This window comes from Pyrus communis, chromosome 1 (genome assembly GCF_041283825.1).
Source record: "Pyrus communis isolate YQ-2024b chromosome 1, ASM4128382v1, whole genome shotgun sequence".
Lineage (NCBI taxonomy): Eukaryota > Viridiplantae > Streptophyta > Magnoliopsida > Rosales > Rosaceae > Pyrus > Pyrus communis.
The window spans coordinates 2954614-2969697 of NC_142565.1; the positions used below are offsets into that span (position 1 = coordinate 2954614).

Consider the following 15084-nt stretch of genomic DNA (forward strand, 5'->3'; position numbering starts at 1 on the left):
TTACTTTTGGAAATATTCATTTCTGTTTCTTATGTAGCTGCTGGTGCGTAAACAAGTAATCAAATTTGATAGTTTGTGCTACGAATTTCCTGTACAGAGTTCTTCTTTCATTATTTTCGGGTAGGAAGTTGCGCATTTTGGGTTCTGATTGCAAGTCATTGTTTTGTTCCCGAGCAAATTTCACACTGTTGAGATGAACTTACTGTGTTAAGGTGACAAACGCATGCCCTCATGCGAAATGTATGTCTGGAAATTCTGCAGAGGACTCTGATATGTCTATAAGATTAAGCTCAACGTACACAACTCCTCTCTCTCTGGTCACCACATTTTTCCAGCCTTCGCGTGCAATAAGTATCGTCGTTATGTTGGTTTTTTCAATTTAGTTGCTGTTTTGAGAACAAATTGGGCTGTGAGCAAATTCTACTGTTGTACAAATGAAAAACGCTTGCCGTTTTGATGGAAGCGCCACGGACTTGGTGGGAGGAATGAAAGTGCGGAACCTGGACACAATGAAGAAGAGAAAAGCCGTAATGTCAGTAGAATTTGCTGAAGGTAGCTTCACAGCCCATAGTTAGCTTTCATAAACTCAAACTGAGATGCAGGAATCAAGGTAAGCGACCGAGATTGTATACTGTCGTTGCAGAAGCGAAATCAAAGGGGTTGATTGAAAGGTAACGACAGCGTGATTGACCGATAGTTAAGTAAATGTTGGTGAAATTTCTCTGTAATTTTGGGAGTAACTTGTACTGTAAGCAACAAAGATAGCACAATAGTCAACACCCAAATATATATGTTTTTATTAAATTGCTGAAAAGTTTGAGTTGAATTATTAGGGATCTTGAGAATGCGTCACTTTCAAGTTTCTTTGGTTCAAAATGCCTCAAAGAGGCTGAGAGATGGTAGGTAGCCAAAGAAACCTCGTTTGGAAATGCTTATGTAGGAAGCACTTTCGTTGATAAGTGCTTATGTTTTAAGTATTTCTTCAAAAAGCATTTGACAAGAACCAAAGTCTATACTTGAAAGCGTTCCAATACTAAGCAAATGTAGGCTTAGGCTCGAAAGAAAGAGAGGAGCAGATTAAGATCTCGTGCAAAATTTGTTGCGCTCAAGTTACTAGCTCAACATGCACAATGGGGACAAATGTCTCTTCGTATCTACATGAGATTAGGTGCACCTTGTCCAAAAATCTTTTTTAATTATGACTCAAAAATACTTTTAATTTTTTATGTCACACACAATTATAGTTAGTTTAAACAGTCAAACTACGTTTTTCTTATTTTTTTTAAAAAGACTCTTAAACAGATAAATTAGTGCGCGGACGTGATTTGGCGAAACTATTAGCATGCGAAAGTGGTCTTAGCTCAAGATAGCAAAAATTCATTGGTGGCGGTTGAAACCGTAGTTTGATTCAAAACATATTAAATTTTACCAATGCAATCATAAATACTAAGAGTGCAATTCATATCAAACTTTATATTTTATATAATATATTACATATCTTGTCAAACAAGAAACTACATTTTAAATGAGAATTTGTTTGACCAATTTTCTCATTGCGAAGACAAAAAAAAAATTTGTTTGAGTTGGACATAATCGTGTTGACCCATTTAACATGGTTAATAAGAGTTTGTGTTTCCATCCAACTCACCTGATCCGAAAGTGAATTACATTTTATCACGCTTACACAATCGCGTAACTAGATAATTTGTGTGCAAGTCATTTAAGTTGAACATGAAATGATAAGTTTAATCTTTTCCTTTCACGTAAACTTTGTATTCTTACGAGTAACAAATAGTGATGCCTTTGGATGTGGCTGACACACTACTTGGTACACAAGAATGATAATACAATTCGTTAGAATTTTTTTTTCTTCAAGTTTTCAACCAATTATATTATTAAACTTAGTCTATCAAACTGTGTGCCCATTACACTAAAAAATCTCTCGTCACGAACCTGAGACATTTGGAAGAGTAATTAAGGGTACTTGGTATTTATGTCTTGTGACTACAAAGTTACTACAGCTCTACAAAGGGCTTAGGACATTTGAAAACATTGCAGAAATGTGTTCTCCATATTCTTAATTCATATAGGACGGAATGGGGCAATTAAAAACTTAATTATTTCAATTAATCTTGCTCTGGTGAGCAACATAAATGTGTTGTTTGCAACTGAATTCTTCAATTTCAGCACATCAGCTATTTCTCTTGTTCTAATGTTGAATTAACATTACAACACGCTCCTCTTCACCTCTGTCAATGTCAAATTGGATGACTCAAATTATCTGAATTGACACTTCCAAATACAAGAAGCTCCTCTCCACCTTCACTGGGGTTCAGAGTGTTGTGTGGAAGCGCTAATTTAAAACTAATAAACTAAAACAGAAAAATATGACAAAGCAAACAATTCATAATGACACAAAGATTTATATTGGTTCGGCGTAAGCCTACATCCAGTTCAGAGACAGCGAGGAAGTTCCACTAATAAACAAAAGGAGATTACAAAGAGTGCTCTCAAACTCAAACCCAAAATACACCCAAATACACTCACAAACAGAAGAGGGAAAAAACGAATTACAAACAAAATCGTCTCTGTGCAACTACAACAATCTCTAATTGGTTTCACTCTTACAGAACCTTAAATGCAGCAGCTCCCAATTATTTCTCTCTTCTATTGGGTTTCGGCTCCTCTTTCCGTCACACTAGTGCAGCTGCTTCGGTTGTCACCCTCTCGTCCAAATTACACAATGCAAGGCTTTACATACGAGCACTAAAAAGACCTAGCATGTGATCCGCATATGCCAACTACAGAGCCACATCAAGTTGGGTTTAGGTCCACGTAGAAAGGGTCGAGACTCAATAGAACTGAGCCATCAAATCCAACACACAGGAATTATTCTCTTCAGTTTTCCTTTGCCCCATCAGGAAGTACCGATCTTTTAGACTGTAAATCCTCGCGTCAGGGGTATCACTTCCACTTTGTTCAGCCTCGTTATAGCGACACCCCTCACGGTTCCTCTTAGAATGAGCAACTCTTACCAGTGATTTGTCAAAAGCATGAAGTTCCGCTTCAGAATTTTCATGACAGATAGTTGGGCTGTGTCATGCTTCGATTATGCAACTCTACACGATTGGCATAAAAGAGACGAACTCCACACCTGATGATGTGATGCTGCTGCACTGGTGCCACAGAATCACGTGTTTGGACTCCATCTTTTAGTTCAACTCTAAATGTGGCCTCAGTGGGATAGCGCTCACTTAGCTGCACTCCATTTTCCCATGGAATATATAACATGAACATGTGTTCTGACTCAAGTAACCTGCCACTTGCGAAGCTCCAAACAATCAAATCAAATCTGAAACTGCACTCGCCATGCTCTCCTTTGAAGGTACAAAAACAAGGAGCAGATATATCAGATGTATAATGTGCATACTTGAACTTAGTAACACCGCACACAGCGAATCCCAAAATCTTATGATCCGACACTGGTGGTAGATGCACACTTACTGAAGATCCACTACACTGATGGCTGAACCAATCTGAAAGTTTACTTCCAGGAAGACACATAAACAAGGAAAGAGGTTGCAGATTACCCTACAGAACGAAAACAAAGGTAAACTGAACTTGCATTAGATATGTTTCGTACTTTCGCACAGGGGAGGGAGAGAGAGAGAGAGAGAGAGAGAGAGAGAGAGACCTGATGAGCTTCCACAATATATTCAAATAGATTTTGCACCAGCTGGAAGCAGTTTGAAAATGTGAAGTAAAGATTCCTGTAAAGAAGCTTTGGTCTTGAAACAGATTCCAAAGCCGTGCAATCATGGGCATCTATGAAACTTATAATTGATGAAAGCTCTGGTATTGATTTCAGTCTCTTGCAACCTTCCAATTTGAGATCTGTTAAACGATGAAGCCGATTCATTTCTGCAGGCAAGCTCTCAAAATTGTTTCTGCACAGGTCTAATGTTTTCAATGATGATAAATGAGCAATACCCGATAATTCCAACAGATTGCAGTCACTTAAATCAAGATGTACCAGACCACGGTGACTACAATCTTCCATTGATGTTGACCATGATGAAAAGGGTGCCGTCATTTCTTTACATCCATGACATGATAACCTTATAAGCTTGTTCAAACGTAATAAAGAAAGTGGGAGTTGTTTTATACCACTTCCCTCTACTTCAAGGTTCCACAAGGATTCTAAATTTCCCAACTTCTCCGGCAAGTTTTGAAGCTTTGAGCATCCAGAGAGAATGAGAACAGTAAGGGAAACCAAATTACAGAGATCATCTGGAAGACTGCCAAGGCTTTTGCAGTTTCTCAGATTCAGTAACACAAGCCCGTGAAGACATTCAATTGACGGTGGAATTCTTTTGATAGATGTTCCGTGCAAGTGAAGTTCTCTTAGTCCCATCTTTTCTACAATGTTTGCAAACACCTCAAACTTTGCGCAACCAGAAAGACTAACATACTGAAGGGACTTGAGATCACAAATGCTGCTTGGAAGACTCTTGAGTTCTTTGCAATCTCTTAGGTTCAACGTAACAAGCCTTGGAAGATTTCTTATTGACCAAGGCAGTTCTTTAATTGCTGTCCCATCTAAATGAAGCTCTGATAGCTTCTCCATAACATCTGAAATCTCTGGAAACTTCTCAAGGTTTGAGCAACCAGAAAGCTTAAGGGTTTGAAGAGATCGCATATGAATGCTGCTCGGCAGGCTCTTGAGTTCTCGACACCTAGATAGGTTCAAAACAGTAAGGCCCGTGAGTTTATTAATTGACGAAGGCAGTTCATTAATGGCAGTCCCATCTAAATATAACTCTGATAGATTCTCCATAGCATCTGAAATCTCTGGAAACTTCTTAAAGTTTGAGCAACCAGAAAGATTAAGGGTTTGAAGAGATCCCATATGAATGCTGCTCGGCATGCTCTTGAGTTCTCGACAGTGTCTTAGGTCCAAGACAGTAAGGCCCGTGAGTTTATTAATTGACGAAGGCAGTTCTTTAATGGCAGTCTATTGTAAATATAACTCTGATAGATTCTCCATAACATCTGAAATATCTGGAAACTTCTCAAAGTTTGAGCAATGAGAAAGATCAAGGGTTCGAAGAGATCCCATCTGAATGCTGCTCGGCAGGCTCTTGAGTTCTCGACAGCCTCTTAGGTCCAAAATTGGAAGACCCGTGAGTTTATTAATTGACGAAGGCAGTTCTTTAATTGCAGTCTCATCTAAATAAAGCTTTGACAACTCCTCCATAACTTCTGAAATATCTGGAAACTTCTCAAGATTTGAACAACCAGAAAGATTTAGGGGTTTGAAGAGATCTCATATGAATGCTGCTTGGCAGGCTCTTGAGTTCTCGACAGCCTCGTAGGTCCAAAACAGTAAGGCCTGTGAGTTTATTAATTGACGAAGGCAGTTCTTTAATTGCAGTCCCATCTAAATAAAGCCATGATAGCTTCTCCATACCATCTGAAATATCTGGAAACTTCTCAAAGTTTGAGCAACCAGAAAGATCAAGGCTTTGAAGAGATCCCATAAGAATGCTGCTCGGTAGGCTCTTGAGTTCTCGACAGCCTCGTAGGTCCAAAACAGTAAGGCCCGTGAGTTTATTAATTGACGAAGGTAGTTCTTTAATTGCAGTCCCATCTAAATAAAGCTCTGATAGCTTCTCCATAACATCTGAAATATCTGGAAACTTCTCAAAGTTTGAGCAACCAGAAAGATAAAGGGTTTGAAGAGATCCCATATGAATGCTGCTCGGCAGGCTCTTGAGTTCTCGACAGCCTCGTAGGTCCAAAACAGTAAGGCCCGTGAATTTATTAATTGACGAAGGCAGTTCTTTAATGGCAGTCTCATTTAAATAAAGCCCTGATAGCTTCTCCATAACATCCGAAATATCTGGAAACTTCTCCAAGTTTGAGCAACCAGAAAAATTAAGGGTTTGAAGAGATCCCATATGAATGCTGCCCGGCAAGCTCTTGAGTTCTTGACACTCATATAGGTTCAAAACAGTAAGGCCCGTGAGTTTATTAATTGAGGAAGGCAGTTCTTTAATTGCAGTCTCATCTAAATAAAGCCATGATAGCTTCTCCATACCATCTGAAATATCTGGAAACTTCTCAAAGTTTGAGCAACCAGAAAGATCAAGGCTTTGAAGAGATCCCATAAGAATGCTGCTCGGCAGGCTCTTGAGTTCTCGACAGCCTCGTAGGTCCAAAACAGTAAGGCCCGTGAGTTTATTAATTGACGAAGGCAGTTCTTTAATTGCAGTCCTATCTAGATAAAGCACTGATAGCTTCTCCATAACATCTGAAATATCTGGAAACTTCTCAAAGTTTGAGCAACCAGAAAGATCAAGGGTTTGAAGAGATCCCATATGAATGCTGCTCGGCAGGCTCTTGAGTTCTCGACAGCCTCGTAGGTTCAAAACAGTAAGGCCCGTGAGTTTATTAATTGACGAAGACAGTTCTTTAATTGCAGTCCCATCTAAATAAAGCTCTGATAGCCTCTCCATAACATCCGAAATATCTGGAAACTTCTCCAAGTTTGAGCAACCAGAAAGATAAAGGGTTTGAAGAGATCCCATATGAATGCTGCTCGGCAGGCTCTTGAGTTCTCGACAGCCTCGTAGGTCCAAAACAGTAAGGCCCGTGAGTTTATTAATTGACGAAGGCAGTTCTTTAATGGCAGTCCATCGTAAATATAACTCTGATAGATTCTCCATAACATCTGAAATATCTGGAAACTTCTCAAAGTTTGAGCAACCAGAAAGATTAAGGGTTTGAAGAGATCCCATATGAATGATGCTCGGCAGGCTCTTGAGTTCTTGACACCCAGATAAGTTCAAAACAGTAAGGCCCGTGAATTTATTAATCGACGAAGGCAGTTCTTTAATGACAGTCCCATCTAAATAAAGCCCTGATAGCTTCTCCATAGCATCTGAAATATCTGGAAACTTCTCAAAGTTTGAGCAACCAGAAAGATAAAGAGACTTCATACCAGTGATGCTCGGAAGAATCTTAAGATCTTTGCACCAACTTAGATTCAATATAGCAAGGTTTTTCAAAGCAGAAATGGATGGGTCCACCTCACATAACCTTGTACAACCTTCGAAACTCAGTTCCTCAAGACTTGTAGCCCTTGTGAAGTCAGGGGTTTTCTTAAGGTATTTACAATGACTCAAATTGATGAATTTCAACTTTTCCAGAGGCTGTTAAAAAGTCCAAGAAAACATGGACAACTCAGAACCTAAACATTGAAAATAATAAATTTACGTAAATGAAAAATCGTACCTCAGCTCCTTTCCAAAGTTGTTCGATGCAACTATAGCTCATGTCAAGGTTTACAAGATTCTCGAACTGAAAGTTGGATGGCCAAGATTTTAGGGGGCAATAACGCCAGAGGAGACACCTCAACTGAGAAGATTGGAACTTTAAGTCCGCGATCCAGTGCTCTATGAAGCTAACACTTGGAGTTTGAAGGCCCAATGAATCGTTGACTGCAAGATGATATCTGTAAAAGTGCTTGGTGTAAGTATCAGCGTCATCACGGATCATGAGCAGTCTTAGTTTTGTCATACTAACCAAAGCTTCAATATTTGAGCATCCCTCTTTCAAGATTGCCGAATCCAGGATTATGGTTTCAACTGCATCTGCAGCCTGGATAAACCAACAATGTAATTTAAAGTGAAGGAAAACACTGACAACCTTAGTGAATATTATAAACAATGCATGTTTGCTATAAAATAGATTTTGGTCAAAGATATCTCACTGTTTTTTGAGTCAGCACATGACGAACATCTTCATAACTCCACAGCCTACTTCTTCTCCCAGGCTCTTTGGTACATTCTTGACGAACGATTTCCCAACCCATTTCCTCTAGTAAATCATGCATCTCCAGTTGCCCCTCGTCCAAGACAGATATGAGAGCTCGGTCAATTAGAACTCTTATTCCAGTATGAGGATAGAAACCACAACTGGCCAGAATTGCAGTGGCATAGTCTTTTTTCATTCCCTTCAAGAAACATGCAATATCTAGAAAGATGTTCTTCTCTGAATCATCTAGTCCATCGAAGCTTGTTTTAAGCACATTATGAATTCCCCTTTGCGGGATCTTCCTTATTTTTTCTAACACATCTTCCCACTCGCGTACAGTTTTGTTATCAAGAAAAGCTCCCAAAACTTTGAGTGCTAAAGGCAGACCTTGAGCGTATTGTATTACACGCCTTGAGAGCTGATCATAAACTCTGGTGGGTTGGTTTGTTCTGAAGGCATACTGGTTGAAGAGTTTAAGAGCTTCTGGCTCACTTAAGTTCTCGGGCTTATATACAGCACCAGCTCCACATAATAATTGTATGTCTCTAGTTGTTATAATGACCCGACTTCCACCGCCAAATGAATGCTGCTTTCCAAGTAAGGCTTCGATTTGGGATAATTCATCAACGTCATCAAGAACAATGAAAACTTTTTTCCTTTGTAGCCTTTCCGTTATCTCTCTGGAACCACGATCCAACATGCCTAAACTCTGCACCTTTTCCTTCAAGATTCTAGAAAGAAGCACTTCCTGCATATGTACTGCACCATTATTCGAGAAGCCTTCCTTGACATTTTCGAGAAAGCAGCAAGCTTCAAATTGACAAGCGATTTCATCATAAACAGCGCGAGCGATGGTGGTTTTGCCTATACCTCCCATACCCCATATTCCAACAGTGAAAACATCATTCACCCCAGGACGTAATAGTGAATTCACTTCATCTATGTGGTAATCCATTCCAACCAAGCCATTATCTTTGCTTGACGAGACTTGGATCAATCTCTTAAATATGTCATCCACAATTTCCTTAATAAGCTTGGCATCATCCCTGTGTAATATGAAAAACAGCACCGAATTAAACTAGATGCTCTAAAAATCCCAATTCAATTAAGAACATAATGGAACAGTAATTACTCGTATTTTCGCGAATCCCAGCCGGATAAATTGGTGGCTCTGGTTAGTGCGGACCTCCAGCTCTTCACCTCTTCCATTTCGGCGCTCGATTCGCGTTCATGTTGAGCAAAAGCTTCTGCAAAACTTCTCTTGAGCTTACGAACTTCAGATGGATCAACTTGGTAGAAGATCGGCACCACTATCTGCTTCTTTGTATCCATGCACGCCAGGATTTTGACCAGTTCTTTCAAGCACCAAGTCGAAGAAGCGTAGTTCTGGGAGAAAACCACAATCGAAAGCCTCGACTCTTCGATAGCTGAAAGTAGTTCCGAAAGGTCGTCGCCTTTTCTGAGCTTTTCGGCGTCGATGAAGGTGTTGATTGCCTTCCGACCCAGAGCTCCGTAGAGATGGCCGACAAAGATCTTGCGAGTGTCTTCGCCTCTGAAATTCAGGAAGACGTCGTATTTCCATGAGGAGGACGAAGAAGCAGCCATTGACATCTGACAGGGACAGTATCCACAGCAGATGGGCAGCTACCGACTCGCCTAATGAAATGTAAAAGCTGCAATGCCCGATTGAGCGTCAGCTTTTGGAGTTGGGAGTTAAACGATCGGCTGGAAAAATTGTACCCAAAGATATGATTCTGTTTGGCTCACCGGTGCGGCGATGTTGGGTTCGTGGAGGATGATCGAGCATTCGTGTCCTGCACTTTTTGGGCTGTCTTTGTTTATCTCTTGCATCTGTTGGAGGTGCTGTGTTGGGAGTTTTTTTGGTTGACCTTATCTTCTTCTGGATCCCTGCGTCTGTTCATCCGTTTGGCTCACCAGTGCGGCGATGGGGACGACGACTTCAACAGTTTCTCTGCTGCTAGGTTTTGTTCTTCTTTGAGCTTTGTTTCTGTTTGGGCATACTCTCCGTTTTTCGGGCCTTTGTTTCGTTTCTCTTGTGTTTTTTTGTTTTTTTTGTTTTAGAGAAATATTAATGGAATGTTCACAGTCACTTGACCAAAACCAAGAAAAAAGAAGAAGAAGGAAATGTTAAAAAAATTAAATTTGTAAATTAAATTTTGTATTTGTAGATGATTAGATTATTTAATGATATTTTTAATTGATGATATATTATTTAGTTTGTAAATTTGATTTAAAATTTTAATTTTCTTAACATTATCCAAAAAAATTTAATTCTATAAAATTTAAAAGAAGAAAATTGTAAAATGATCTAGAAGTCAATGAGTCAACGAAAATGAGTTTCTTTTTAGTAGGTGGTTTCCTAGCACTATCCCAACAAAAACAAATTGTAATTCTATAAACACACATTGAAATTAATTTACGACAAAAAAAAATAAAATAAAATAAAATAAAAACCCATTGCAGGATTTATAGCGGTGGCACACTACAACAACAGGGCTTCTCACCCTGTGCACTCCATCCTTTCACACCAACCCTCCGAAATAAAAACCCATTGCAGGAGAAAAATAAAAAATGTAGCCTAAGAAAGTCAATGAGTCGATGACGAGAATAATGTGCGTTTTTCTATTAAAAATATGAAAGTTGTTGGATGATGTATCTTTTATTGTATTTTTTTTATTTTTATAAAATAATTAGTTGGTAGCTTTATTACAGTAGTTCACTAATTCAAAGACCGAAAAGACTTTCAAAAACATTTCGGCCTTCCTTTGATCATCATCGTGCGATTCACCAGCATCAAAAATTGAATATAAAATGTGTCATGTGAAATACAAGCTTGAAAATCGTCTCAATTACTGGACCATCATGTGGTGGTTTTTTCTTACCTTTCATTGTTTTTGTTCGAATTTGCGTAGAAAGTGCCAAGAAAGAGTAGAGGTAACAATTTTCGACAGATTTGACAATCCGACTTGAAAAGGACAAAAAATAAATTTGCTTCAGTTGGGCATAATCAAGTTGACCCATTTAAAACGGTTACTAAGAGTTTGTGTTTCCATCCTAATCCGAAAGTGACGTACACTTTAGCACACTTACACAATCGCGTAATTAGGCAACTCGTGTGCAAATCATTTAAGTTGAACGTCAAATGATAAGTTTAATCTTTTCCTTTCATGTCAATTTTGCATTCTTATTAATAGTGACACCTTTGGGTTGTGTTCATGTCGAGAAATTTTTTTGTATGGCCGGCACATTACTCGGTACACCAAAGAATCATAATACAACTCGTTAAAATTTTATTTTTCAAATTTTCAACCAATTATATTATTAAATTTGGTGTACCGAGCCGTGTGGCTAGCACACTGAAAAATCTCTCATACATGTCAACGCAAACCTAAGACATTTGGAAGAGTAATTAAGGGTACTTGGTATTTATGTCTTGTGGCTGCAAAGTTACTACAACTCTTTCAGCACATCAAGCTATTTCTCTTGTTCTAATGTTGAATTAACATTACAACAAACTCCTCTCCACCTCTGTCAATGTCAAATTGGACGACTCAAATTGTTTGAATTGGCACTTCCAAATACAACAAGATCCTCTCCACCTTCACTGGGTTCAGAGTGTTGTGCAGAAGTGCTAATTTGAAACCATTAAACTAATACGAAAATATATGACAAAACAAACAATTCAAAATGACACAAAGATTTATATTAGTTCGGCGTAAGTCGACATCCAATTCGGAGACAGCAAGGAAGTTAAACTAATAAACAAAACAAGATTACAAAGAGCGTTTAATCTCTCAAACTCAAACACAAAATACACCCAAATACACTCACAAATAGAAGAGGGAAAAAACGAATTACAAACAAAATATTTGTCTCCCTACAACTACAACAATCTCTAATTGGTTTCACTCTTACAGAACCTTAAATGCAGCAGTTCCCAATTTTATTTCTCTCTTCTATTGGGGCGTCGGCTCTTCTCTTTCCCTCTCACTAGTGCAGCTGCTTCTATTCTCACCCTCTCGCCCAAATTGCACAATGCGAGATATACGAGCAGTAAAAAGACCTAGCATGTGATCCGCATATGCCAACTAAAGAGCCACATCAGTTTGGGTTTAGGTCCGCGTAGAAAGGGTCGAGACCCAATAGAACTGAGCCATCAAATCCAACACACAGGAATTATTCTCTTCAGTTTGCCTATTGCACCGTCAGGAAGTACCAATCTTTAAGGATATAAATCCTCCGCGTCAGGGGTATCACCTCCACTTTGTTCAGCCTCGTTATAGCAACAGCCCTCACGGTTCTTCTTAGAATAAGCAAATCAGATCATTACGTAAAGTACACTAATCTGGTTTTGAAACTCTGCAAATCTTAAAATGACCCTTTTTTTTTAATTTATTATTGATTTTTACAGTAGAGCAACGGTGGTGGTTTAGGTAATTAGTTATTAGAGAAAAGGAAAATCTGTAAGGATCGAATTAACATCAAATTCGTAAAAATCGAATTCGCATTAAAGTGTATACGCATTATTGTTTTTTGTCATTGTGGTAAAGCGTCATCTGCAAGTCCCATGAGTTTAATTTGTATGAATATATTTTTTTAGTATAAATGATATTCTATACTAATCTACACTTTTCCTTTTTATTAAAGAAACGTCGAATGTGCAAGGTGAAATTTTATTGAAATAAAAAGGCAAATGCACCTAGTGTAACTAAACAAAAAAAAAAAAAAATGATATTCTACACTAAGCGATATAGTTCAACTATGTTGAATCTGCACCTGCATACCCAACAACTTCTTTGCAAACCGAAAATATCTTCCGATCTCCCTATTCAGATCACAAGTGAGTTAGAGTGATTGGAAATATTCCTAGTTAAGTGTCAGCTTCTCACATTGTGTCATATCTAATAGCATCGTTTGGATTCTAATCTACTGTCACGTTAGTAACGGTACTACTCTGAAATCTTTCATATGTATGATGAGGATAATATGTGTTTTTCTTATTAAAAAATATGAAAGTTGTTGGATGATGTACCTTTTATTGTATTTTTGTTCGGATGTAGCTTTCATTGTTTTTGTTCGAATTTGGGTAGAAAGTGCCAAGAAAGAGTAGAGGCAACAACTTTAGACAGATTCAACAATCAAACTTGAAAAAGACAAAAAATAAATTTGTTTAAGTCGGGCATAATCGTGTTGACCCATTTAACATGGTTAATAAGAGTTTGTGCTTCCATCCAACCCACCTAATCCAAAAGTGACGTACATTTTAGCATGCTGACACAATTGCATAACTAGTTAATTTGTGTGTAAGTCATTTAGGTTGAACGTGAAATGACAAGTTTAACCTTTTTCTTTCATGTAGAGTTTGTATTCTTATGAGTAACTAATAGTGACGCCTTTGGGTTATGTTCATGTCGAGAAGGTTTATAGCGTGGCCGGCACACTACTTGGTAAACCAAGAATCATGATATAATTCGTTAGAATTTTTCTTTTCAAGTTTTCAACCAATTATATTATTAAACTTGATGTAACGAGCCGTGTGCCCAGCACACACTGAAAAATCTCTCATTCATGTCAACACGAACCTTGAGACATCTGGATGAGTAATTAAGGGTACTTGGTATTTATGTCTTGTGGCTGCAAAGTTCCTACAGCTCTCCAAAGTGCTTAGAAAATTTGAAGACAAACACGTCCTCCATATTCTAAATTCATATGGGACGGAATTGGGCAATTAAAAACTTAATTATTCAAATTTATCTTGTTCTGATGGGCAACATAAATGTGTTGTTTGCAACTGAATTCTTCAATTTCAGCACATCGAGCTATTTCTCTTGTTCTAATGTTGAATTAACATTACGAGAAGCTCCTCTCCATCTCCGTCGATGTCAAATTGGATGGCTCAAATTATCTGAATTGGCACTTCCAAATACAAGAAGCTCCTCTTCACCTTCACAAGGGTTCAGAGTGTTGTGCGGAATTGATAATTTGAAATCAATAAACTAATACGGAAAAATATAACAAAACAAACAATTCAAAATAACACAAAGATTTATACTGGTTGGGCATAAGCCTACGTCTAGTTTAAGAAGAGTGAGGAAGTTTCACTAATAAACAAAACGAGATTACAAAGAATGCTTTGAAACTCAAACCCAAAATACACCCAATTACACTCACAAATAGAAGAGGGAAAAAAAAGAATTAGAATAATGCATTTTTTTTATTTTTTATTTATTGTTAAACGATATATTTTATTAAATTAGATGTTAAATTAAAAAATCGATAAAATTCAATCTACGATGTGTGTAAAGATAACATTCCTCTTCTTCCAATGAAATAAAAAGTCACTTGCATGCGTGTTTTTCTATTAAAAATATGAAAGTTGTTGGACGATGTACCGTTTATTGTGTTTTTGTCCGGATGTAGCTTCATTGTTTTTGTTCGAATTTGGGTAGAAAGTGCCAAGAAAGAGTAGAGGTAACAATTTTAGACAGATTCAACAATCCGACTTGAAAAAGACAAAAAATAAATTTGTTTGAGTTGGGCACAGTCGTGTTGACCCATTTAACAAGGTTAATTAACGTTTGTGTTTCCATCAAACCCACCTAATGCGAAAGTGATATGCACTTTAGCATGCTACATAATCGCGTAATTAGATAATTCGTGTGCAAATCATTTAAGTTAAACGTGAAATGATAAGTTTAATTTGTTTCTTTCATGTAAACTTTGTATTCTTATGAGTAACTAATAGTGACGCATTTGGGTTGTGTTCATGTCGAGAAATTTTTTCGTGTGTCCGGCACACTGCTTGGTACATTAAGAATCATAATATAATTTGTTAGAATATTTTTTTAAAGCTTTCAACCAATTATATTATTAAATTTGGTGTACCGAGCCGTGTGCTATCAAACTAAAAAAATCTCCCGTTCGTGTCAACATGAATCTAAGACATCTAGAAGAGTAACTAAGGGTACTTGGTATTTTTGTCTTGTGGCTGTTTGAAACACGTCCTCCATATTCTAAAGGTTTGTTATACTAACACCCCATATATAGTTGAATGTACCTCACATACTTAATATACCCCACATTTGCTTTTTTAATTAAAATGTATCTTAATACACCCCACATACTTTCTCACAATACCCTCACACCCCAACTTTCAACATACACCGTAAATTCCCTACATAAACCCCACATTTTCTACATACACCCCACACTCTTTGCATCTTAAGTGCAAATACATAATATCAA

At 37.8% G+C, this 15084-nt stretch overlaps 2 protein-coding genes across 3 annotated transcripts; both read right to left on the reverse strand.

Moving 5' to 3' along the window:
* Window positions 1-2417: 2417 nt before the first annotated feature.
* LOC148698957 (disease resistance protein RPP2B-like) lies at window positions 2418-5017 on the reverse strand. Its single transcript, XM_088692516.1, has 2 exons — window positions 3695-5017; window positions 2418-3591 (listed from the first exon to the last, which is right to left on the reverse strand). Exons 1-2 carry the CDS (start codon window positions 4925-4927, stop codon window positions 3076-3078), a joined length of 1749 nt encoding a protein of 582 aa, XP_088548642.1. The 5' UTR covers window positions 4928-5017; the 3' UTR covers window positions 2418-3075.
* Window positions 5018-5134: 117 nt separating this feature from the next.
* Window positions 5135-9859, reverse strand: LOC148698958 (protein SUPPRESSOR OF npr1-1, CONSTITUTIVE 1-like). 2 transcript variants are annotated; one of them, XM_088692465.1, is made up of 5 exons: window positions 9586-9859; window positions 8951-9491; window positions 7775-8864; window positions 7297-7662; window positions 5135-7214 (listed from the first exon to the last, which is right to left on the reverse strand). In XM_088692465.1, the coding sequence occupies exons 2-5, from the start codon at window positions 9427-9429 to the stop codon at window positions 5283-5285; spliced, it is 3867 nt and encodes a 1288-aa protein (XP_088548591.1). In that variant the 5' UTR covers window positions 9430-9491; window positions 9586-9859; the 3' UTR covers window positions 5135-5282. The 2 variants fall into 2 exon arrangements, with proteins under 2 accessions (XP_088548591.1, XP_088548586.1); XM_088692460.1 differs by having other exon boundaries at window positions 8951-9859.
* Between the last annotated feature and the right edge of the window lie 5225 nt (window positions 9860-15084).